Source organism: Acomys russatus, chromosome 32 (assembly GCF_903995435.1).
Source record: "Acomys russatus chromosome 32, mAcoRus1.1, whole genome shotgun sequence".
NCBI classification, from domain to species: Eukaryota; Metazoa; Chordata; class Mammalia; order Rodentia; family Muridae; genus Acomys; species Acomys russatus.
In genome coordinates, this window is record NC_067168.1 from 30,895,646 (window position 1) to 30,919,915 (window position 24,270).

The 24,270-nt window shown below is 44.1% G+C and overlaps 1 protein-coding gene across 1 annotated transcript in view; it reads right to left on the reverse strand.

Annotated features, from left to right (window-relative positions):
• Positions 1 to 21,443, reverse strand: part of Acp3 (acid phosphatase 3) — a 42,951-nt gene extending 21,508 nt beyond the window's left edge. The window contains exons 1-6 of the mRNA XM_051140199.1: positions 20,963 to 21,443; positions 9,700 to 9,795; positions 7,562 to 7,648; positions 6,716 to 6,868; positions 2,708 to 2,806; positions 586 to 678 (exon numbers count right to left, since the gene is read on the reverse strand). Coding sequence (XP_050996156.1) covers positions 586 to 678; positions 2,708 to 2,806; positions 6,716 to 6,868; positions 7,562 to 7,648; positions 9,700 to 9,795; positions 20,963 to 21,079 — 645 coding nt within the window. The 5' untranslated portion in view covers positions 21,080 to 21,443. The remainder of the gene's footprint in view (positions 1 to 585; positions 679 to 2,707; positions 2,807 to 6,715; positions 6,869 to 7,561; positions 7,649 to 9,699; positions 9,796 to 20,962) is intronic.
• Positions 21,444 to 24,270: the final 2,827 nt, after the last annotated feature.

The following is a 24,270-nucleotide window of genomic DNA, read 5'->3' on the forward strand; positions in this document are numbered from 1 at the left end:
GCCATGTCTGACAGCCTGGCTTACAGCTGTCTGGCCTATTTTAATATCCAGAAAGCTGGCAAATTTTCTCCCCCTTTTATATATAAAACAACATTGCGCCGGGTGTGGTGGTGCACGTCTTTAATCCCAGCCCTCGGGAGCAGAGGCAGGAGGATCACTGTGAGTGTGAGGCCCAGCTGGTCTACACAGTGAGTCCAGGACAGCCAAGGCTGAGCAGAGAAACTCTGTCTTAAAAAAAAAACCAGACAAACAAACAAAAAACCCCAAACAACATTGCTTTTTTCCTCCTCATTAAAACCAATGACAGAAAGGAACCTGGCATTCCAGTGTGACTGAAAAATAAATGAGTGGCAATGTTTTGAAGGAAAGCAAATTTGTTTTCAGTTTTCTAAAGGGTCAAAACCATAAGTAATGGGAAAAGTACAGATTTTCAAGCGTATCTAAGGAAATCTTATCTAAGGAAATCAATATCAAAGGCCATATAAGCAGCACATTTTTAAAAAGAGAAAGTGAAGTTATTAGATTCAACATATGTATCAAATCATAATATCAGATTGAGAATAAATCTTTTATAAGTTCTTTTACCTCACAAAATAAAGGGTCGTAAACCTTACTCCAAATTCCAAAAAGATCCTGGCCGGGGAATCCCGACAGCGACGGCAAGGTTTCTATGAAGCTCTGGAACACAAGCAGAAGGAAAACATTTCTACCCAGGGGCTCCTCATCATCTACAGACATTGATGTCTCTCGCAGCAAGATGCAGCCAGTGACACTGACAACAATAATGGTGATTAAGGAATTTGATGCGAGCTTATTTCTCATAGCACATTAAGACTGCAGATACACGCTGCCTCAGTGCCACATGTTCCTGGTGTGTCCTGGAAGCCAATACACACACTCCGGCCTGGGACTCTTTTTAAGAAGTGGGTGAAGTGTAATGTGGGTAAACGAATGTCCTGAGGTAAGAAGAGAAAGGATGGGCAAAGCACCCGGAAGTCTCCAGTTATAAAATGAGCTCTGGATGAGATGCAAGCATTTCACTCACTAGAAGGTTCTACACTGTCATAAGGCGATACATGCATGTTGGGCTGTGAGGCTGGCAGCCATTTCTAGGAAGTCTTTTGGAAGACAGTTTGATGAATGAATTTTCCAGGAGACCACCCCTTGCCAATGTTGACCTCAACAGGCTTCCAGCAAATAAACAGAAGTAAGCGTTAAAGAGTATCCCATTGGTACAGTGAGCTTGTACCATAGTCATAGCACCGAGGAGGTGGACACTGGTCTAGGCAAAAGGTGAGCCCCAGTTCCCAGCGAGAGACCCTGTCTCAAAAAGACAAAGAGGACCACCTGAGAACTGACATTTGAGGGTGACTCTGGGCTCTAGATATAAGTGTGTATACACAGGCATAGAAGAACGTGCGCGCGCGCACACACACACACACACACACACACACACACACACACACACACACCTCTTCCCCCTGGATATGAAAGATGATTCCTATTCTTTCTGCCTCAAACACAAAAACTCCACAGTGCATGATTTCTCAGAGGCACTCTGTCAAGCTCTCCAAGGGTGAATTATTCTATTCTATTCTAACTGCTCAGGACTATTGAAGAGAGAGAGAGAGATAACTTTCAACATGTTTATGTGTTAGTTGTAACACCAGTGCTAATGAAGAATGCTCAGAAAATAAAGTGAGTTCAACCTCATTTGTAAATACCCATACGAAGACCAAAACATTAGCACACTTAATGGGAGAAAATATATAGATTAAGAATACAACAAGTGCACTACACTACAACACTGCCATGTGACACTGTGCTGTGAGTAATGGCCATTACAAGCACACAGGAGAAAACAATCAGAGAGGTAGACACTAGAAAACTAGAGATAAGCCATTGCTATTTACAGATATGGTAAACTGGAACAAATACACCCAAAGTATAAAGAGACAGAGTCTGCAGAGATGGCTCAGTGATTAAGAACACTTGTTGCTCTTGCAGAGGACCCATGCTCAGTTCCTAGAATCCACATGGTTTGGGATTTGTAACCATCAGTAACTCCACTTCTAGGGGAGTGGATGCTTCTTCTGACGTCAGCAGGCACCCGGCATACAGTGCTACACATACATAGATGCAGGCAAAAGAATCATACACATAAAATTAAAAGTCTTTTTTTTCCTCTTTCGGTTTTTCGAGATGAGGTTTCTCTGTGAATAGCTCTGGCTGTCCTGGAACTCACTTTGTAGACCAGGCTGGCCTTGAACTCACAGAGATCTGTCTGCCTCTGTCTCCCAAGTGCTAGGATTAAAGGTGTGCACCCCCATGCTTGGCTAAAAGTCTTTCTTTTCCCCCTTCAACAGGGTTTCTCTGTTACACAGAGCCCTGGCTGTCCTGGCCTCACTTTGTAGACCAGGCTGGCCCTGAACTCACAGAGATCTGCCTGCCTCTGCTTCTCGAGTGCTGGCATTAAAGGTGCGCGCCACCATTGCCTGGCCTAAAAGTCTTTTTAATATAGTCATGAAAATTCAGAAAATAGAGGAGTCAGGTGTGCAGGTGCGTGCCTTTATGCATGGCACTTGGGAGGCAGAGGCAGGCAGAGCTCCGCCAGACACATTCACACCCACACTTCTTTCAAGAAGGCCAAGTTTCATCCTCTGTCTTGACCATCACACCCCAGTATACACTAAATGACAGGACTGACTTTATACGGCTGGAGCCTCTTCTGGAATTCTTCAGATTGCAGAGTCTCACTCTTGAGTTCTTGAAAACGAGGGCAGTCCGCAAAAGGCAGGTAGAGCAACTGCGGACAAAAGAAAAAAACGTAAGATGTTGATTAGTCAGACAAGCACGGGCAGAGACTCTGGGCCAACATTTTAAGCTTCATTAGGTCCAAAGCGCCCTTGAAAGACCCAAGAGTCCTTTGAATAGAAATTCTACAGTTGGAGGCAATGAGGAAATGGTCGCCAGGTTCTACGGCCATAGGTTATGTATCCTGATGCGGAAACCATGATTTATTCATTTTCCTTTCATGAGCTTGCTACTGGTAAATATTCACAGTTGCTCATTTTCCATGTGGATAACTGCTCTCTTCTGCTAAGTGCATATCAGCGTGTGCCCTCTCCTCCCCAGGAGTAAGGCGAAATAAATTAGAGGTTTGGGATAGAATCTTAAAAGGAATCAACCGTTCATTGATCTCCTGCTAGCAAATCTGCAGATGGTCAAGATAAGAGCATGGGTTAGCTGTATGAAAAGCATAACTAAAAATCGATTAGGAAGACGAAACGCTCATCATCATGAAATCCGTGTACATTTCACAATCACTCTGCTTTAACTGTGTCACACAGGCTACCGACTTAGGGGTTTGTGGTCTGTGGCTCTAAGGTTCATCCACTCTGTTTTTGCAGCCCATGATGAAGAGCGCTACTCGCAGGCCGCTCTTTGATCACCGACGTTCTGAAATGTCGGGTGCGTAAAGCTGAGGTCAACTTCGTCTTCCATCATCTCCTCTTGCCACTGTCTTTACTTCTGCCCATTTAAAAAAAAAAAAAAAAAGCTTATAAACCTGCTTTGTAGGCAGTCACTGGAACTGGTGCGCTTTCAAAGCAGAGCTAAACAGCCAGACTCCCTTCCTTCCTCTTCACTGTCCACTTCCAGTCTGGACTGGCGTAGCCTGTGTTTCAGACACCATGCTTCCTGTCTGGTCAATTGCTGTCCATTCTTCTGACTTCCCAGTCCGTTGTCCTCACAGAAGCCACGCTCCTCCTTTCAAGGTGCCCCAAATCGTGTTTGTGGGTCTCAACTTTCACAGACTCTTCATGTTACCTGGAGTCAACCTCCAAACTTGCCATGGCTTCTGAGAGTCTATGAGAGGTGGCTTAGTAACTAAGAGCAAATGCTCTACCCTACTCCCTCACTGCCTAACTTCTTACACTCTCTTGTCCACAAATACTGGGGGCCTTCTTGCATGGCACCGAGGCCCACCTTAGGTTTCCAAGCCATCCTGCCTGAGCTACTACAGGAACTTATTTCCTTCCACCATGGAACTTATCTCAACCTAAAAGCACTTTATTGCTTTCCTTCCTTATTATCTATTTCCCATCAGATATTAATCTCAAATGAGCTAGTCTCATCTCTGTCACGCTCACCGCCGCGTTGCCAACAACTAGGACAAGGGTGTTGTGTTAGTCGCTACTCAGAGAGTGTTTACAAGTCGGTTCCTGTCTGTCCTGTCTGACTCTGTATGTCACCTGGTTTTATCTTTGCTTCTTTCCTTTTTATGAGCATGTATTTCAGGCCTTCATTTCCTCATGCCTGAATTATAGCAACTATCTTCTGAGGCTCCCACGTCTCCTCCTTCTAAGCATTGTCAGGCTAGCGGTGCAATGCAAAGAATGCATGCTTTCATCTCCTCTCTTACCTCAGAGGTCTCACTCACAGTCTCACTCTGTGAGGACTTGCGTGCCTGCCCTGTGCAGCCCCTTCTCTGAACTTCTTCACCACATTCAGCGTGTGTTGGAACCATCACCCATCGCCTTGCACTGGTCATGTGGTTGACACATGCTAAGTGTCATCCATCAAACCCATCTAGGGATGACGCTTGGTCTTATATTAATTTCATCATTCAGCATGACCCAGAGCGTAACAGTGTTTTCATAAATTTAGATTTCTTCATCAATCAGAGAATTTTGTTTGCCTTAGCTGGAACCTATGATAGATTTGTTTTTGTTTTTTGCTTCTTTCTCCATTTCCCTCACTCTCTGTTCCTCCTTTCATCTCCCAGTGTCTTTATTGTGTAATTTGATTACCATCTGTCTGGATTACAGGTTTAGCTTCACACTGGCTCTGTTTGATATTTCATCTCTGTAGAAAAGCCTGCGGTAAACATGGTATTTTCTTTTTTCCTTTTTGGAAAGTATTTGTCATAAATTTTTTTTAGAACACTGGTAATGTAATACTTCCCTTCTGATTCTGTGAAGGTAAGAATATAAATGCATTATTCTAGTTTTTTCAGAAAACATCAGGGGAAAAAAACCTTGAGTGGGTTTGACAGGGGAAGTGCAGTTTCCACAAAGCATTTTTGAAAAATCCTGCAAAGCAGGTATGAAAAATTCATACATCCATTAAGCCAAGTTTGTAGGAGTATTGCTAGGCCAGAGAGGAGAACAATATTACCCAGAAGTCCCTGGGAAAAAGCTTCTAGTCAAAGCTAGTATGTAGAGTGTGAGGTGCTGTTGTGATTTGGACACACCCCCTAGTGGAGTCATGTGCTAGAAACCTGGCTTCCTGTGAGGCTATGTTCAGAGGCTGAACTGTGAGAGGTGACTGGGTCACAAGAGCTCTGCTCTCAGGAATGGATTAGTGGATCTCTATGGGTGGGAGGGGATGTGTTATAAAAGCAAACATTATTGGATACACTTGTCCTGCCTCACCATCCCACATCCTCTTTTAGGTTACCACGCAGCAAGAGGCTCTCACCTGACTCTGAGCAGGTGCTGGTGCCATGCCTTGAACCTCAAGTTTTCACAAGCGTGACCTAAATGAGCCTCTATGATTAAATAAGTTATCCACTCTGCAATGATCAGTAATTAAAAAAAAAAAAAGAGTTATGAAAAAGTTATAAAATGGTCAAGCCTATAGTACAACTTCAGGGAAATTAAGGAATAATTCTTTGTTCCAAACTGGTTAATTTAGAGTCCTTTACATTCTACAGCAGAAATTTGGATTTATTTATTCATGCTTTTTAAATACCAGTTCCTTTGAAAAGGTTAAGATTTTGGGGTCAGCCCCATCATGCATGAGTAAAATTGGGTTTCCCTCAAATAGTTCTATTTAAGCAACTTGCCATAGGGTGCTGCATCTCAAACTCGGCTGCCCATAAACCCAGTTAAGGTACTCATGTTGGGGCTGAAGAGATGGCTCAGTTAAGAGCACTTGTTACTCTTCTGTATGACTAGGGTTTGACTCCGAGCACCTACATGGCAGTCCACAACCCTCTGCAACTCCAGTTCCAGAAGATTCAACTCTGTCTTCTGGCTGCCAAGGGTACCAGTCACATACATGGGTGCATAGATACACATGCGGGCAAAACACTTATATACATATAATAAAATAAAATAGTTTAAAAGATACTGATGCAGGGGCCCTACCCTCAAGAGTGACTTGTTTTGAGGCATGCCCCTAGTGATTGGGTATTCTGAAAACTCTCAAGGTGGTTCTCACAGGCAGCTAAGTCTAGAATCACTGTTTGGCAGGGAAGAAGATGCTTTGAATGGGAGAGGCTCCGCACTGCCTGCTGTCAACTAGCAATGCGGCACTGGACAGAATTTGTTTGTTATTTTCCTCTCTGAGTACTTTATTTAATTTGCTCCAGAATATAAGCTTTTATTGAAAGAGGTGCGTTTGGTGGGCGGGGAGGTCTTTGGATATCTGGGGGGGGGGGGGGGGGGAAGATACGAAACCTACATTGGGCACTAAAATCGTGGGGACTGGTGTGTGTGTGTGTGTGTGTGTGTGTGTGTGTGTGTGTGTATAGATGGAGAAAGGAAGATTACCAAAAGTTGAAATGATAGTAAGGCAAAATAAATCCAAAGAAAAACTCAGCTCTTAGCCTTGCTTGTTTGGGCCCTTCGTGTCCTATGTATCCAGTGTGCTAAATCTGTAAGTCCCCAGGGGCCTGGTTTTCTCCTCCTGGGTTACCCAGGACACTGACCCGATCTTCAGAGAGAGACACGGTGTGCACTGGGATGGGCTGCCAGGGCAGGCTGGGATTCCAGATGCTGATGCCCTCTGGGGGGAACAGGGCTGCAAGGTTTGTCATAGCACTCATTAAGGTCCGGTCAACATCTGTACTTCGAACATAAACCTAGAGAGAAGTCAAAGGAGATGGAAAATCAGAGAAAACTCGAGTTTTCTTTCTGTGGGGCTGACAGGGTATCAGGAAAGAGCTGGAAAGCGGTATAAAGTATCAGTAGGCACTGTGGGAGTGTCATAATCCTATCTGTCGTTGGATAGAAAATATTACAAAAATACAATGGGACAAAGCGATCAGTAGGCCAATAGTTGAGTTGATCAGTAACACCAAGCCAAAATATTTACACAGAATACCCATAAAAACTTGAACTAAGAATCATATTTTTAGGGAAAAATGTTCCATAAAGAGAAATACATCGGTAAGCAAGATCTCTGACTTATATAAATTCTCTAGAAAACAGGCAAAGGTATAAATTCTGAATATGCGTGAAAAATTACTTTGACTTTTTGACAGAGATGACTCATATTTATTTTTATTAAATATTTTTATTGTTTACAGATACATTTATAGTATCACACATATATACAATAAACTACCCACAGCAAGAAGAACCATGAAACAATCAGGAATTATATAAATGTTACATTCTTAGTGTTTGGCTATTTGTGTTTGGCAGCCTTAAAGAAAACATCCTTCCTATCTTGGTGCATCTAAAATTCTGAATGTAAATCAATATCTATCATATCTCATTTGCTTTGAATTTTTTCAAGAGTCAGGGTTCAAAGTCCTGGTTTTCCAACTTGCCTGGTCATGTTTATAGGACTCGTTCAAGAATGTTCCGTATCTTCTCCTTACATAACTTCCAAGCTCATAATGCTGTTCCATGCCCCACTATGGGGAAAGAGAATGAAAATGAAGGTTAGGGAAAGTATATATTATCGTAGAAATGTGTCTCTTCTTGTTATCTGTAACATGAACAAGTTGTGCACCACAGTTCCACAGTAAGACCATCTATATAAACTAAAACAAGAGAGAACACTTGCCTTCATCAGGACTCCCTGAAAATACTTATTCGTCTTTGTTTGCACACATGTGGATGCATGCTTGTGTAGAGTATGGGTTCAATTGCTAGTTGGCAGTTTATCTAGGTAAATAGCTCACCTCGGGTGGGATTCGTGTGGGCAGAATATTCAATGTGATTGGTTGACCACTTTGTAGGGATTTTTGTGAATGAAATCCAACGGCCTGATAAAGCGGAGTTTGCTGAACCTTATAGTAAACAGACTCATTTATTACATTCACAGTCTATCTGTGGTTGCCTCATAAAAAACAGAGCATGTTACTCAAAGTGTGGTCTGTGGATCAGCAGGGTTGGCCTCACTTGGGAGTGTGTCAGAAATCAAATTCTTGGGCACTACTCTTGGTGTATTGAGCTAGAAACTGCGAGTGGGACCCAGAAATCTTTTTTAAAAGATTATTTTATTATTTTATGTGTATGAGAGTTTTGCCTGCACATGTGTCTGTGCAGCACACGTATGCCTGGTACCCACAGAGGTCATAAGAGGGCATCCGATTGTTGTGAGCCACCATGTGGGTGGTGTGGATTGGATCTGAATCATTTCCCAGAACAGCAAAGGCTCTTAACCACTGAACCAGCCCTCCAGGCCCAGGCATCTGTTTTTAACCATCTCTCCCAGAGAGTCTAGTAGAACACCGAGATCAGCCTTAGCTTAGTGGTCCTTGAGTATTGGCGTGCCCTAAGATTCTAGCTCTCTGTACTTTGGATGTGGCCCTGGAATCTATTTGAACAAGAACTGCAAACGATGCCTGCTCAGGGAACAGTGTGCCACACTTTGAGAAACATTGCATTTAGGTTTGTCATTAATCCAGAGCCTCGCCAAAGATGCACAAGTCATGGAGGATGTGGTCACCGAAGCTACTGCTTGCACACACTTGCTCGTTTGCTTATCACTGAGAAGCATCTCTACGCTCACCTCTCATCAAAGATGAAGATGACTGTTGGGAAGGCACAATGTCATACCACGGCCCGAGCCACTGAAGAAGCAGGGGCTTTGGGTCCAACAGCCTTCTAACTTACAACTCACTCTTGGAACCTGACTGCTGCTTAAAAGACTTCTAGGTTTGAATCCGGACCTCGTTGTCCTCAAAAATCTTTTGGTCTCACCAGAAAAGCATAGTAAGGAGAGAAGGAACCTGTACTAAGAAAATATGAATCTTTGTGATGTTTTCTCACTAGAGAGAAAAATGATTAGTCTGTGGCGGGAAGGGCACTATGCTTCTGAACCAGTAGATACTGGCTTCCCTTAGCTTCTCTGAATTTAAATCTCTACAAAACTTGACAGTTGGTTAGGGCCAGGATTCTTGTCTTTGGCTGAACATTAAAACCAGACAATCCGTTGAGGACCTTCCAAACATCCTAATGCCCAGACCACATCCTATGCTGATTAAATAAGACGTTGTTATTTTTAACATTTCTACTCAATCTCCACGGAAACCTCTCATACTTAAATACAGTCAGTAGGATAAATACATTGAAGTGGAAAATTCTGTACATATTTCTCCTTTATAACCAAAGCTATGACTCACACCTGAAATGTGTGCACTTGGGAGATGGAGGAAGGAGGATGAGGAATTTTAAAGTCATTTCTGGCTACATAAGTAGTTCAAGGCCAGCCTGCACTGTATAAACCCAGCTGCAAAAACAAACAAACAAACATACAAAAAAACAAAACAAAAAACAACCAAAATAACAGCTGGGTGTAGTGCAGAGGCAGAGGTAGGCAGATCTCTGTGAGTTTGAGGTCAGCCTGGTCTACAAAGTGAGTTTAGGACAGCCAAGGCTACACAGGGAAACCCTGTCTCAGGAAACAAACAAACAAAGAAACAAAAAGCAAAATAACAACAAAATAGATCAAACTAACCTGGGTGAGTTGGCCAAATCCTTGGGGCCAGGAGGACTCCTTAATGGGGTCGTTAGGGAAGGTATCAATGGGACTCCGGTCTCCATGCCGAAACGTCTAAGAAAAGACAACAAACAACAAGACAAAGCTCACTTGAGTGTTTTGTCTCTACTCCTAAGAATAGAGTTTCTTAAACCATGGCTGCCACCTTGTCTGTCCAGTGGAATCACCTGGAGAGCAATAGGAAATTCCAATGACAAAGTTCCCCGCCCCCCAGTGATTTCTGGTTTCATTAGTTGGGCTTATGACCAAGGGTACTACCAGTCTTCTAAAATTCTGTTCAATTAAATCTCAGATGATGAACCAGGAACATTGTTCTTGAGGTAATTATAACATCAGGATAATTGGCCATTGGAAAGCAAATTACACACACACACACACACACACACACACACACACACACACACACACACAAGATCATTTGGTGCAGACGGAATGGTTAGAGATATTTTTTTCTCTTAATTATGGCAACAGCAACAATGCTCTTAAATTTTTATGTATAATGAAAACAGTGGCTTTGAAATGACACCCTCGATTGTGGATATTTGGGCTCAGTGATTATTTTCAGGAGGTTAGGAGCAGACAAATGTATAGATTGGGAGATTGGGAGATCTAGATCTCAGCACTTTAATAATGTGCTTTTGGGTCCATATAGGCACCATGCTATTCTGACTGCATGTTTGCTTTTGGAGAGAGATGTTTGAGTTTCTGAAACCTCAGTACTTTGGTTCTAACAAGTCTTTAGTGTAGCGCGTCAGGCCGAAACTCAATGCTATTTCATAGTCAAAACATAAGGAAAGAAAAGCACTCAGGGAGACATGATAAAGTTCTACATGGATGCAGAAAATAATAACATAGACAATGGTTGCATAAATACTTTATATGATCTGAAATCACCTTTGCTTGTTGCTTGGATTAGAGAGACTCTCCTGTAAATAAGCCAGCAGGCTGTGTTTCTGAACACCTACAGAATAATTCAGTAGACACCAAGAAAGGAACAACCTCAAACTCAAGTTACCTTGAGGAAGGAATTCTAGGACAGCAGGGACCGTTTGAGACCCATGCTGTGTCTCTGATAGCTGATCCGAGCAGGTTTTCTGCTGCCCTAAACCAGTGGGAAATGCAAAGCTCAGCAGGACAGCCTACAGGATACCAGGGCAACAAGGCAGAGAGTGGGTGATTAAGGAGTCCTTGGGCAGTTAAGGAAACACAGCTGTGAAGGTTCTCTTTCTGCCAGGAAGCACAGCTGCCAGGGCCAGTGTGTAGGAGTGACTTGGTCATGAGCAGGAACCATCAAGCTTAGCCACTAGTGACTCCGTTTCTACAACCGGGCACATCTTAGACTGCTTGGAGCCCACTCACTGCAACAGACCTTCCCAGGTTTGTTGACTAAAACTGTGACATGGCTGTCACAGATTACTGACCTCACATTCATGTTTCACGGTTTTTCAATTAGCAGTGTACATGTTCAGGGGTAGATAAGTCTCCATCGTAGGGAGCTGCTGGGTGCACTGTTTAGCCCTTGGCCTCTTGCTCACCAGCTGCCCATAGCACTTCAGCATGATCTGAGACCTGAAGATTTTCTTTTTAATAAACTCTTCTCAATATACTTTTTTTTTTCTAAAAGACTGGAATGCATGTGTGTGTGTGTGTGTGTGTGTGTGTGTGTGTGTTGCACAAGAAGAGCACAAACTCTTGCTATTAAAAACAATCTCTAAGGCATCATAAGCTTTCTGTAATATTTAAATAATAAAGCCGAGACACAAAAACAAACAGACACGTGTGACTTCCTTAACAGAGCTCTGTCCTGTAATCCCAGCGCCAAGGAACTGAGACAAAAAGTTAACCTTAGTTACACACCGAGACCCTGTCTCAAAACAAACAAGACTGGGTGTGTTGGTGCTCTTCTTTAATCCCAACACTCAGGAGCGGAGGCAAGTGAATCTCTGTGAGTTCAAGGCTAGCCTAGTCTACATTGTAAGTTCCAAGACAGCCAGGGCTATGCAGAGAGACCCTGTCTCAAATAACCAACCACACCCCCCCCCAAGACCCCAAACAACCACCAAACAGCCAGATGTAGTACAGAATACTACATGCTGAGTTGGAGGCCAGCCTAGGAGATAATATGAAACTGCATTCAACTAAACAAAACAACACACGCACACACAAACACAAATAAAATAAAACAAATAAAATTAATAAGGAGCAGAGAACTGGGGTTAAACTGACTATATCCAGGACTAATTGTATTCTCAGGTGATAGAGTAGATTTTCAGTGTTGCTACATTACAGGCAGACTCAGACTGTGAACTTCTTTGGAAGATGTGTGCCATAGAAACACTAAATGTCCCTGCTCCAGTGACGAACTGCAAGCTAAGATTCACGTATGTGTGAGTGAGTGTGTGTGTGTGTGGACATGTGTGTGTGTGTGTCCTGTCCCTGTGTGTGCTTGGATCAGAGTGTCCATGTCTGTGTGTGCAGATGGTCTCCTTGGAGCTCAGAGCTTCTCAAGTCAACAACAGCCCTTGGACTATGTCTCTCAGCTCTACTACATATTGCTTCTGACCTCGGTCCAGCAATTCTACTCTACCCAAACCTTCAGGAAACTAAAGCTATGTTATTAGAGGCCAGGAGCTTCCGCAGAGCTAGTGATGATTGCAGCAGGAAGAATCTGAGACCGTGAACACCCACCAACCCCACACTCTGCCATCTTTTAGAGAGCCCTTCCTCTGATCTCTCTTGATTGATTGTTTTCGAAAAGGTCTCCCTCTGGATACCCGGCTCTAACTGTGCTATTCAGGCTGGGTTGAACTTGCAGTGAGCCTCCTGTTTCACCCTCCCAAACACTGGCATGGCTGGCCTGACCCGCCGTACCTGGGTTCCCACTGCCTCTTGTGAATCTCTCAACTCCCTGGAGGACAGCTTGGCTTTATTTCGACACGGAGCAAAATCAGCAAACAGGCTCAGAAAGATGAGTTGTTCGCATCTCCTAATTCCCAGGATGGCTGGTCCACTGTGCTTCCTCCCCACACCCAGACACACCCAGACTGCAGTCACCAACCTCTTTTGAATTACAAGAACTTTCTTTTAGTTAGAGTGTCACTGTATTTCCCAGGTTACCTAGTGGCCTTAAATTCTTGATCCCCCAGCCCCTTGCCTCGTATGTGGTAGGATTACAGGGTAATGTTCACTCTGTCTAACTTTTTAAGGTGTTTAAAGGTTTTGACAGAGCACATTTGTGGTCTCGCTCTCCATCACTTCCTTTTGTTCCACTCTCACTCTTGCTCTCTTCTTGAGGTTTTTTATAAAGAGACCCTGTAAGCACACAGGTGGCTCCAGAGGTCAGTCTGTACATAGCTAGTGTTTACCTTAGGACCTCATCACTCTTAGAAATCATATCTGTTTTACTGCTCTTCGCAAAAAAATTCAAAGTCCCCCTAAGAACCCTTCTCCCCAAATCTTTACCTGATCTGGTCTCTCTTTCACACCAATGTCCTCAGCCCACGTTCTTGCCAAATGTGCTTAGGCAGGAGCCCTCCTGCCTGCCCAGCCCCAGTGCCTTTGCCTTAGATTTTCTATCTGCTTTGTATGGCCAGCGTCTGCATCTCCTGGCACGCACACCCACTCTCTACACGCAGGTTTGTCCAGGGATCTTGAGGAACCTTTCATATTAAGTAGCCCCTATATAATCTCTCTTTTTGTTTCCATCTCTAATATTTTCTGGTCATCATCAGAATTTTTTTAAAAAAAGATTTGTTTTATTTATTATTTATACAGTGTTCTGCCTCATGCCAGAAGAAAGCACCAGATCTCATTATAGATGGTTATGAGCCACCCTGTGGTTGCTGGGAATTGAACTCAGGACCTTTGGAAGAACAGCCAGTGCTCTTAACCTCTGAGCCATCTCTCCAGCCCATCTGCATTAGAAAATTTTAAAAAATAATTTAAAAAAAATCTAGCTCCTTCTCTTCCATACTAGCTTTCTCATTGCTGTAATAAAATACTTGACAATAACACCTAAGGAGAAGAAGGAAAGTTTGACTTCGGTTCTTGGTTAGCTTTGATCTCTCATGGTGAGGAGGGCATGGTAGCGGGGATGGAAAGCAGAGATTCACACGACATATGCAGTCAAGCACTGGAGATGGGGAGGGGATGCTGGTGCTCGGTCAGATTTTTCCTTTTTCTTTTTTTTAAACCTTCCATTTTATCCAGTCTGGGCCGCTGGGCCATAGAATGGACCTGCTGGCATTCAGAGTGTGTCTTCCCTCCTCAGGGAAGTCCCTCAGGAAACGCTGCCAGACATGCCCAGAGGAGTGTCCCTGCGTGATGCCAAAGCCAGCCAAGTTGGTAATGGCGACTAACACTGCCTGTTCCCAGGAAGTCCTCGGATGTAGAATCCCTGGGGAAATGGCCACTATCTAGATTATAATAACACACACAAGGCAGATCTGGATGAGCAAATGGACCCTGGGCTGGGTGTCCTTCCTCCAGGCTGGTGACAGCATCTCTAGCCCTCCCATTTCATGAAAGCTTTTGATTTTCACTGCCATGTATCAACAAACTATGCTGTGCAAGGAAATGCTGTTTTCTTCCTTCCTTCCCTGGCCTCAACTTCCCCTTCGGTCACCCCCATTTCTGCCTTTGATTCTGGAATAATGAAGTTTCCCTTGGTCTACGCTGGAGTCTAACAAACCACCACATTGCCAAATCAGGTTTAGAACTCAAGGCAGCATAAAAACTTTGGGATGACTTTGGATGCAAACTCCAGTGCTCATACTCACAAACATGCATTTTTAACCACTGAGCTATCTCCCCAGTCTTATTTTTCTTCTTTCAAGGAACTGAGAAATAAATGCATCGACTGATAATTAGAATAAAGAAATGATGATTCCTGTAGACAGATGCTGTAAGAGGCAAGAGGGGATGTGGGCTGTGAAAAGGGTCAGAACGCAGCTACATCCTGCACTGGCCACAAGGAAGATGTGAGAGGGAGGCCTTTCTCCAGGCCAGGAAGAACAAGAAGCCTGCAGCAAAGAGAAGTGGTGCAAACTGTGTGTTACATCGTGTGTGCAAGCTGTAAACAGAACGGTCTGACATTCATTCTGGTTACCTAGGGCAAGTTTCCAACGCCAGCATTGCCAAACACTGGCCAAGTGACCCTGAAAAAAATAAATGCCTGAACTCAAAGTTCTCTGTGTCTCATTTTCTCTTTCCAGGTAACAACAGAATCATTTTCTACCAGACAAGAGCAACAGAAGATTCACACGTGGTGCATGAGTGAGCGCAGAGCACACGGGTTCCACTCAGTCCCTGGAATTTATTATTATGTTTGTTACTAATGTTATTCACACCTGTAACTGTGCCGTATGCTTCCATTCTTGTTGAACATAGTTTGTAGCATCCAGGGTTTTACCCATTGAGCAGAGGAAACCAGCTTTCTCTTTGAAGAAACATCCCTATTAATATCCAGCCATCTCCCCTTACTTGCACTTACCTAAGAGCCATATTGCTTAGGCCTAGCCTCAGCCATTAAAGACAAGATCTAGTTCTAATCCAAACAAAACAACAAAACCTCCTGACTCTTATATAGCACTAAGTTCATTATTATATGCCTTTTGGATAATTGGGAAGATTCAGAAAGTAAGGTGCCTGGCATCTGGTAGATGCTTGCAACCTATTACTTACACTTGAAATTCTACTTCAACTGAAGTTAAAAAAGGAAAAGGCGAATAAGTATTGCAAAGTCCCTGCCTGTGGCCAAAGGCATTGTCTAAACACGAGCAGTGAAGATGAAGGCAAATCCAAGGTCTCTTCCAACCAAAAGCCATGAAGGAAGCTAACGGCTCAGCATCCCAAGGAAAAGAGGATGCAGGGGTCTGTGATTCGGAATCACTCGCCAATACTTGCTTCTCTTGCTTTGACTGGACCAAAGCCTGAAGCTAGGAAGAGGAAGGAATGAACTTAAAAGATACACAACTACTTACTTGAGCCTTTTGAGAATAAAAATAAGAACTGGGAAAATAAATAAATAAATAAATAAAGCAAGGCCTGGCACCGTAGTGAGCTGCTCATGAGAATGATCAGTCTCTGGAGATTAGTGCTTTGTCGCAATGATCTGACACTCACCAGGGAGGCTTAAGGACTTTTCATGCATTTCCTTAAGCCCCATAACAACTCCATGAGGCGTTGTTAGCCCCATTTCCAGTGATGAATCACAGATTGGCTAGGTGGCTCATTGGGGCCATACAACTAACACTGGGTCGAGCTGGCATTGCTCAGCCTGTGATCTGACTTTTGGGTCCTCACTTCTTGCTGCTGTGCAATATTGTATGGTGCTGTATAGAGATTACTTTCTAACGCCCTCTATGTATTCTACCTCCATGGCATACTCATCTTTCCAGTAACCCAAATTAGAAATCATGGGGTCGTTAGCTATTCACCATTTCCTGTAATATTTATATCCAACCTACTGGATTCTGTTTGAAAAATTTAAAATGTTACCTCTGCCTTCCAATTTTGCTACGTTCTGATCCAGTCCGGACTTCACAGTGCTTTCTTTGTCTGAACTGTGGTGTGATTGCTTTTGTTTTGTTTTGTTTTGTTTTCACTCCTAGTCTCTCTCTACAAAGTACACTTGGATGCACAGAGCTGACTGTGCCCCAGGAAAAACAGTTAGCTGGAGTTAGTAGCAGGGGAAGATGAACTGTGTGATCAGCCTACACATGGTCCACATCCTAGCATTGCTGCTAACTGACTAACATCTGATCCTTTCTTTGCCCCTCGTCAAACACGCTCTCTAATAATGAAGGGTCTTCTGTCACAACAGGCAACAATGGCAGGTTCGAACAATAGGAGCCAGTTGGAAAGAGTCTAAGTCGTAGGGACAGAAAGAAGAACAATGCTTTCCAGGGGCCCTAGCAAGTATGCCCAACCTTCTGACATCGTAATGAGACGCAGTCGTCTGCAAAATAAATTGAAAAAGATTTAGATGAGTTTACAGGTTTGCGTTGGGCCACAGTCCTATCTGTCCTTGGTGGTTTGCTGATCATGAGCTGAAGTTTGGATAGGCCTGGATGGGGATGGCAGAATGAGAAATTACTATGTAATGGGTAAGAAGTTTCCATTTTGAAAGAAAGTTCCAGAGATACATGGTAGTGGAAGCACACCAATGAAGCCTACTCAAAATGATTAAGACAGCAAACCTTAAAATTAACTAAGGGATCATCTTTAATTTATCCAACAAGTTAGAAACTCTCCATTTTGGATGGTGACTCCCAGCAGCACTTACTGTGGGACCCCTTCACACTTTGACACTTCCACACACCAGTCATGTCCCTTGATCCTGAAGACAACCTTGTGAACGTGGAAAGCTTAGCCGTGGTTGTGATCCCCAACTTTAAGTTTAGGGAACTTGAGACTCAGCTGTTTTTGTTAAACGGCCTCCCTCTGCTCCCAGACCTGGTCAACAGTAGTGGAACTGGGTTAGTAAAAATGCTGTGTTTTTCTAGATATCACTTTCAACTTCTATTCTGCTAATCCTTGAGGAGTGGAAATGAAGATGGGTCGGTCCTGGAAGTATGCGGTGGCTGGCATCATGGGCAGGTCCAATGTTGATCAGGAGGTGACTCATCCTGCCGAAGAGACAGTGTGCACAGGGCTTGGAGGCTCTTTGAGCCAAGAATATACTATGACTCAGGTAAGACTCTGCAGCAATAAGGTCAGCCACGAAGAATAAAAGGAGGCTCTGTGTTGTCACTATTCCTTTCTTTATAAACACCCAGAGGAACAACACAGAAGTTCTGTCTGTCTAAGGTCACCTGACTTGTGATTCCCGCCCCCCTGCCCCCCCCTCCCCAGCCTCTGGCTGGAGGGAGAGATGCTTCATGATGACATTCTCTCTTTCTGATGAAATAATAGGCACAAGATTATTGTAAAGAGAAAGGCAAGTGAGCATGTGTGGGAAATGAGTAGGTACATGGGTAAAACAAGCTTGACCCTGAGTGATAATTACCAAAGCTGGCTGATGCTACATCGAGACTCAGCATCCTTAACCATCTTCTTTTCTACAAAGTCAAAAATACTAATTTTCTATAGTCTGGGGAGGTGAACGCCACAGTCACCCCAGGAAGCAGTTTACAAGTAGATTCCCTTCTTGAGATCTACGGTGCCCGTTGAAGATGCACTCCATTGAACAGTTGATAGAGACCCTTTCCACACATTTAAACTTCTATTAGACTGATTTTTTCCCCCACACAACTCTTAATAAGTGGTCAGACCACAATTTCATGGGAAATAAATACATTCATAAGTTTGCTGTAAAAGACCATGTAGGATAGCAGGGTGGTGGTGGTGGTGCATGTTTTTAATTCCAGCGCTCAGGAGGCAGAGGCAGGTGGATCTCTGAGTTATAGGCCAGCCTGGTCTACAGAGTGAGCATCCAGACAGCCAGGGTTATGCAGAGAAACCCCTGTCTCAAAAAACCAAAACAAACAAAAGCCACAAAAGGTCATGTATGGCTGGTGAATGGTTCAGTAGGTAAAAGTGCTTGCTATGCAAGCCTGTGACTGGATTTCAATCTTTGCCACTCGGTGTTGGATGGAGAGATTAACTCCCAGAAGTTGTTCTCTGACTTCTACATGTTCTTTGTGGTGGTGATAGTAGTGGTGGTGGTGGTGGGGTGATGATGGTGTGTGTGTGTGTGTGTTCCTGTGTCTGTGTGTTCAATGTAGTAGCAGGCTGAGAATGTATACTTTTTGACTACTTGTCTGGCATATATGAAGCTTTGGATCAATGCATGACACTTTGGGTTCAGCCCCCAGCACTACAAAAACAAAGCAAACAAACAAGCAAGCAAGCAAGCAAGCAAACAAACAAACAAAAACCAAAATAAAATAAATCACAGGTAGCTGACTGTTCTCGGGTGAGAACAAGAGCCAAGGATAGTCTCCTTCTCTTTCTATGAAAACCAACTTTTCAGAATTGGAGATTATTTTTCTTGGATTATGGAGGAAAAACAAGGCAGTGATCTACAGCTGCTGAGTTGGGGTAATGCTACAAACTGTGTAGTCATCTCCGACCAGCTCCAGGTTCTGGGCTATATGCACTCAACAGAAATAGATGGCGTCTAGCAATGAGGGGAATGGCCAGTGACATCATGCAATGTAGATTTGAGACTGGTTTTCTACTTGTGTGACCATCATCAAGTTGCCTAACAGCTTTTACTTTATCTTCATCTTAAAAGTAGGAACAAGCTTGTGGGTTTCATTTTGTGTTTTAGGTTTGCTTGTTCTGTTTTTTGGTTTTTGAGATCAGATCTCATGTAGGCAAGGCTGGCTAGTCTTGCTTCTGGCCGATATTATCAGAGAGAAGTTGTTTTGCTAGAGGCCAAGGAAGATGGATTAAATCGCCCATCACTTAATATTCTCAGCAGGAGCCACTGTAAGAAGAATAGTTAACATTTGCTTTATGTACTATTGATTAATTTTTGAGTTCTAAGACCTTCATCATTTGGTTTTTCTGTAAGGAAGAATTAACTGGTAGTCCTGACCATACTTTAACTGAGAGTGGAAGGGCAGAAAGGAGAGAAAAGAAAGAAGCCTACAACCTTTTGACAGCCAAGGTAAGTTATCTGGGCTGTGTGTGGAACTCAGAGCTGCTCTATTCCAACACAGTACGACAGGACCAACAGAACATAACATAATTCCATGGTCCCTACACTCTTCTTCTTTAAAAAAAAAAAATTGTTTTTTTCTTTTTGTTTGAGACAAGGTTTCTCTGTGTAGCCTTGAGTATCCTAGACTCGCTTTGTAGACCAGGCTGGCCTCGAACTCACAGAGAGATCCACCTGCCTCTGCCTCCTAAGTGCTGGGATTAAAGGCATATACCATCACCCCTGGCCTCTTTTTAAAAAAATTTAATTTTAAAACCTATTTATATATTTGTTTGTTTATTATACATTTTATCTGCATATATAGGCTGCATGCCAGAAGAGGGCATTGTATCCCAATAAACCATGTGCTTGCTGGGAACTGTACTCAGGACCTCCAGAAGGGCAGAGAGTGCACTTAACCACTGAGCCATCTTTCTGGCACACCCCCCCACCCCCACTCTTCTAATGAGCTCGTTAGCAATAAGACCATGCCTTGAAGGGAAAAAGTTGCCTGCATGGCTGTCCCTGCAGACGGTATGGGGCATTCTGTTGCTTTATCTACACAGAGGCCGTGCAGCTGGCAAATGGTTTTGGGGGGAAGAGGATGCCATAGTTATTTGGTTTTCTCTCCTCTTTTGCTCCTGACTCCTGACTGGTAAAGATTTACTGGACTAAGAATCATGATTTATGTAAAAGTAAAGATTTTTCTGTAAAAAGAAAAGGATGTTCTGAACATCTCAACCTGACAGGAGAGGAACATCGTGTTTAAATGCTAAGTAAGAAGTGTCCTTTCTGTAACTCATAAAGATAGTTTCTAAGTATTCTTGCAGAAAGAAAACATGCTATGAGTCGGCCAACTTTCACTATATCGAATAAAAAGTAGACACCAATGGAAGCTGTGAAGTAAAAGAAGGAGAGAGAGAGAGAGAGAGAGAGAGAGAGAGAGAGAGAGAGTCCTTGTAACTTTGAAAATGCTCTTTCCATGTTTTGAACACCCAACTGTATACATCCAAATGTATATATTTTTCCTTGACAACAGGCAGCAGACAGCCCTCTCCTCTTTTCCATGGCTTGTCACAGTTACCAGATGTCGGGAGAATTATGGTTTTAATGATCAACTGAATCAGTTTATCTCATAGTCACTCTGAAATTCTGCGTTCCGTTTCTCTTTTGTGCTACTGAATATACACTAGAAATGTATGCTCCAATGTCACGGTAAACGTAAGGAGTGACTTAACTTCAGAAAGGGACTGTTCTTTGATTCGCAAACAAATGATCATTAACTGGAAAGAAGCCAGGCTAGCTCCTGGAACGTGACCCGAGCTGGCTGTGCCTTCTCCTGCAGTGACCTGTCGGTCTATGGGAATCGGATCGGTGGGTGGCTGTGGTAAGGCAACAGTACTTACAACAGCAAACGCGACTGCTGTCTTCATTAAAGCAAACTCGCATGACTATTCGCCCTCTGAGGCTGAACAGCGCCTGGTCTCAGGCAGATAACAGACAGGAAACATGAAAGGTGACATTTGGTTTCTGATTCTCTGGTCACAGGGAAAACAATGAGAAAAGTGTACTTACCAGTGTCACAAACTTCAACTCCTTGGCTCGGCCTGGGACCGGGCAGAGAGAAAGCAGGAGCAAGAAGCCAAGGCCCAGGCTTGCTGTCAAGGTCAGGTGCTGAGGGCCAGCATTCATGATGAGGGAGAGCAGCTTCAGGCAGCTGTGGGAGGTGCCACACTTCAGAAGCCTTCTGGAGGGAAGTGCCTATTTAATCAAGAGATTGACAGGAAGGTGGAGCCACATTCTTCTCTCTTAGGATTTCAAGAAGGGTGGGGCAAGGCTTGGCATGCAAATAATGCCAGGTCAGAAGTGAGTTACAGATCCCAGCCTCCTCCTCTTCAATTAGGACCAGGAGGCCCAGAGCAGGCACAGCTGGGAACAGCTCAAGGCCTCTCTGCGCCTGCCCAGCTTTCTCCTTTGCATTCAGCTCAACTTCATCGCTTCCCTAGCTGGATGGCGATGCTGTCCTGTCTTGGTGGCAGTTTCTTGGGAAGAAATCCTCCCTGCCTCTGGAAGGCGGAGGCTGCAGCTCTTCGTGTGTGAGGGAACCTCACTTGTGGGCATGTATTGACATGACTTATTCTCCTGCCAAACGTGGAGTCTCACGTAGCCAATTAAGGCATTTTCAAAGTGGCAGGAAAGTTGACGATTTCTCAAGCATCTGGGGACATTCGTGGCAATGCAAAATTGGGTTTAGAGGCCCTGTTTTAAAAGAATACACACGATTAGGAACAAAGACCTTACAATTGCGTCCCCCTTACCCCCCTAGCTCTTGTGAACAGCAATAGCAAACTCCTTAGGTCGCAAACGAAACCCAAACAGCAACAAAGGAGCAAGCAGCAAGGAGTGGATACTGGAGGAGGTGAATAGAATCCAAACACATTATGTGCGTGTATAAAAGTGTCACAGTAAAACCCATTATGATGTGTAACTAACATACCCTAACAACAAACATTAAAAAAAAAAAAAAACCACAAAACAAAACAAAAATTAAGCAAAACCAAAGAAGCCCACACTTCTTTGCGTTGTTGACACTCATCTGCTTTGATTATGAACCTTTCATTGTGGGGGGGCAGTCAGGGGGGGGGACAGTCAGGGCGGGGGGGACAGTCAGGGCGGAGGGCGGGTCGGGGGAGGGAAGTCAAGGCGGAGGCGGGGGCGGGGGGGCGGAGGTGCAGGGGGAGGAGGTGCGGGGGGGTGGGGAACTTGCTCCTAATTCTCTAGCCATGACTTCCCTGGGACTCTATGGAAGAAGACAGTATGTGGCCTTGAAACCTGTCTTCCTGTTTTTTTTTCTCGCCCTGTCAGTCTCTTCAGTGGGTGAAAGAACACCTGCTGGAGAGATGTGGGTGGAATGACCTGCTGTGATGTTTCCGCCCCAAGGGTAGTGGGAGAGCAATGGCTTGCCCACAGCGTCCTCAACATTTCATTAAATTTACCAGGACAGCAGGTTGTATCGCCATGTGGTCATAGGAAGGCCAGGAAGGCGGTGTGTGGGAGAGGTGTGGTTCTCCTGGTATGGGGAAGTAAGAATTTGTATATGTGTGGTAGGATTATGCATTCAAAGGGAAGTGTGATCTTCTCTTCGCTGGTTGCATCCTCCACCAAATAGCTCCATTGCGATTTTTCACTGAGTGCACCGCCGAGATGGGTGCAAGACAAAAGGGAATGGAGACTGAGACTGCCCAGCATCCTGGTTTGCAGTGTCCCCCTCCCCCGCCCCCGCATAAGCTCATGAGTTCTGACACAGTTTGTGTCTCTGTTTTAGAACATTGTGAAACCCTGGAGAGGTGAAGTCTCGCTGCTAGAAATGGGTTACTAGGGATAAGCCTTGAGGTTTTGGAGCTGGGCACCACTTCCTGCTCACTCACTCTGCTTCCGGGTCTGTCAAGACGTCAAGAGTCCTAGATGCGTAGACCTATCACGGTGCCTGCCACACGGATGGATCGTATCTCCTTATATGTAAGCCCAAACAAGTCTTTCCTCTAATGGTCACAGCAACAGCCAAAGCAGCTAGTACATCCAGACCAGGGCAGACAGAGCTGCCGTATCCCATGAGCCCCTGCAGTGTTCACCTGGTAACAGAAAGGAATCCCCACCAGCTACGGTTCACACAGGTTTAGTTGCACCAACTCTTATTTAGCTCTGGATCTCCAACTCTGCTGAGCATCCTAAAATCTCAGATTTCAACCTCATTTCCCCTTCGGCCTCTTTCCTTGGTCCACACTTGGGTCATGCTTGGAATTACTGTAGCTATGGCCTTTGCCCTTCCTGGTAAAGCCTGTGGTTCAATGAGCTACCTGTTGCGTTGACTGGGTAAACATTTCTGATCCTTACTTTCTCTGTGGCATCTCCTTTGGGTTTTTCTATCCCTCCCAAATGATAACATTTTAAGAAACATGAAATATTAGCTTTTTTTGGCGGCGTGTGTGTGTGTGTCAAAAACTGCAAACCTACCATTTACCACAAGGGTTACAAATGTGTTTATCTTCCTACCTTGTAAAATCTTTATGCAAATGTGTTAACCTCTCCACCCACAACTGGTAAGACTTAACTTAGGAGCCTGATTTCCTTCATTTCCTTAGCACAGACGCTTTTAAAATGAGGCAATCAAGGAAGACTGTGAGGTCGGATCCCCACCAATGTGGAAAAGACATCCATCGCCTGTGTTAGAATGAAAACCAAAGGAACAGCTAGTCCCCGTGTGCCGCTCTCCCACTTCCATGAGTGGTGCACCCCTTTTATCACAAGCATACTATTGCCTGGTCCAGACACTTTAACTGGAGTGGCAGTTTCCTTCTCTGTGACTCTGAACTTATTCCTAACATTAATAACAAGAGAGAACCAGGGAAAGGCTGCTTGAATGGAAACACCTCAAGTGCAAATTCTGTTGACTGAAGTAGATGCCTTATATTTCACTTCTATCTTAGTCTTCATTAATCGTAGACTTTGATCATAATGCTATAAGGAGAGAAGAATTAAAATTATACACATAGGGGCTGGACAGGTGGCTGGGCGGTTAAGAGCGCTAACTGCTCTTCCAAAGGTCCTGAGTTTAGTTCCCAGGAACCACAGGGTGGCTTACAGCCATCTATAATGTGATCTGGCCTGCAGGTGTACATGCAGGCAGAGCACTGTATACATAATAAATAAATAAATCTTTAAAAAATATACATGTAGAGGACTGGAGTGGCGATTCAGTGTTGAGTATTTGCTGCGGTCTCAGGGGACCTCAGTTGTATTCCCAGCATCCATGTCAGGTGGCCCATAATCATCTGTAAACCCAGCTCCAGAGGATCTGATGTCCTCTTCTGTCTTCCACAGTC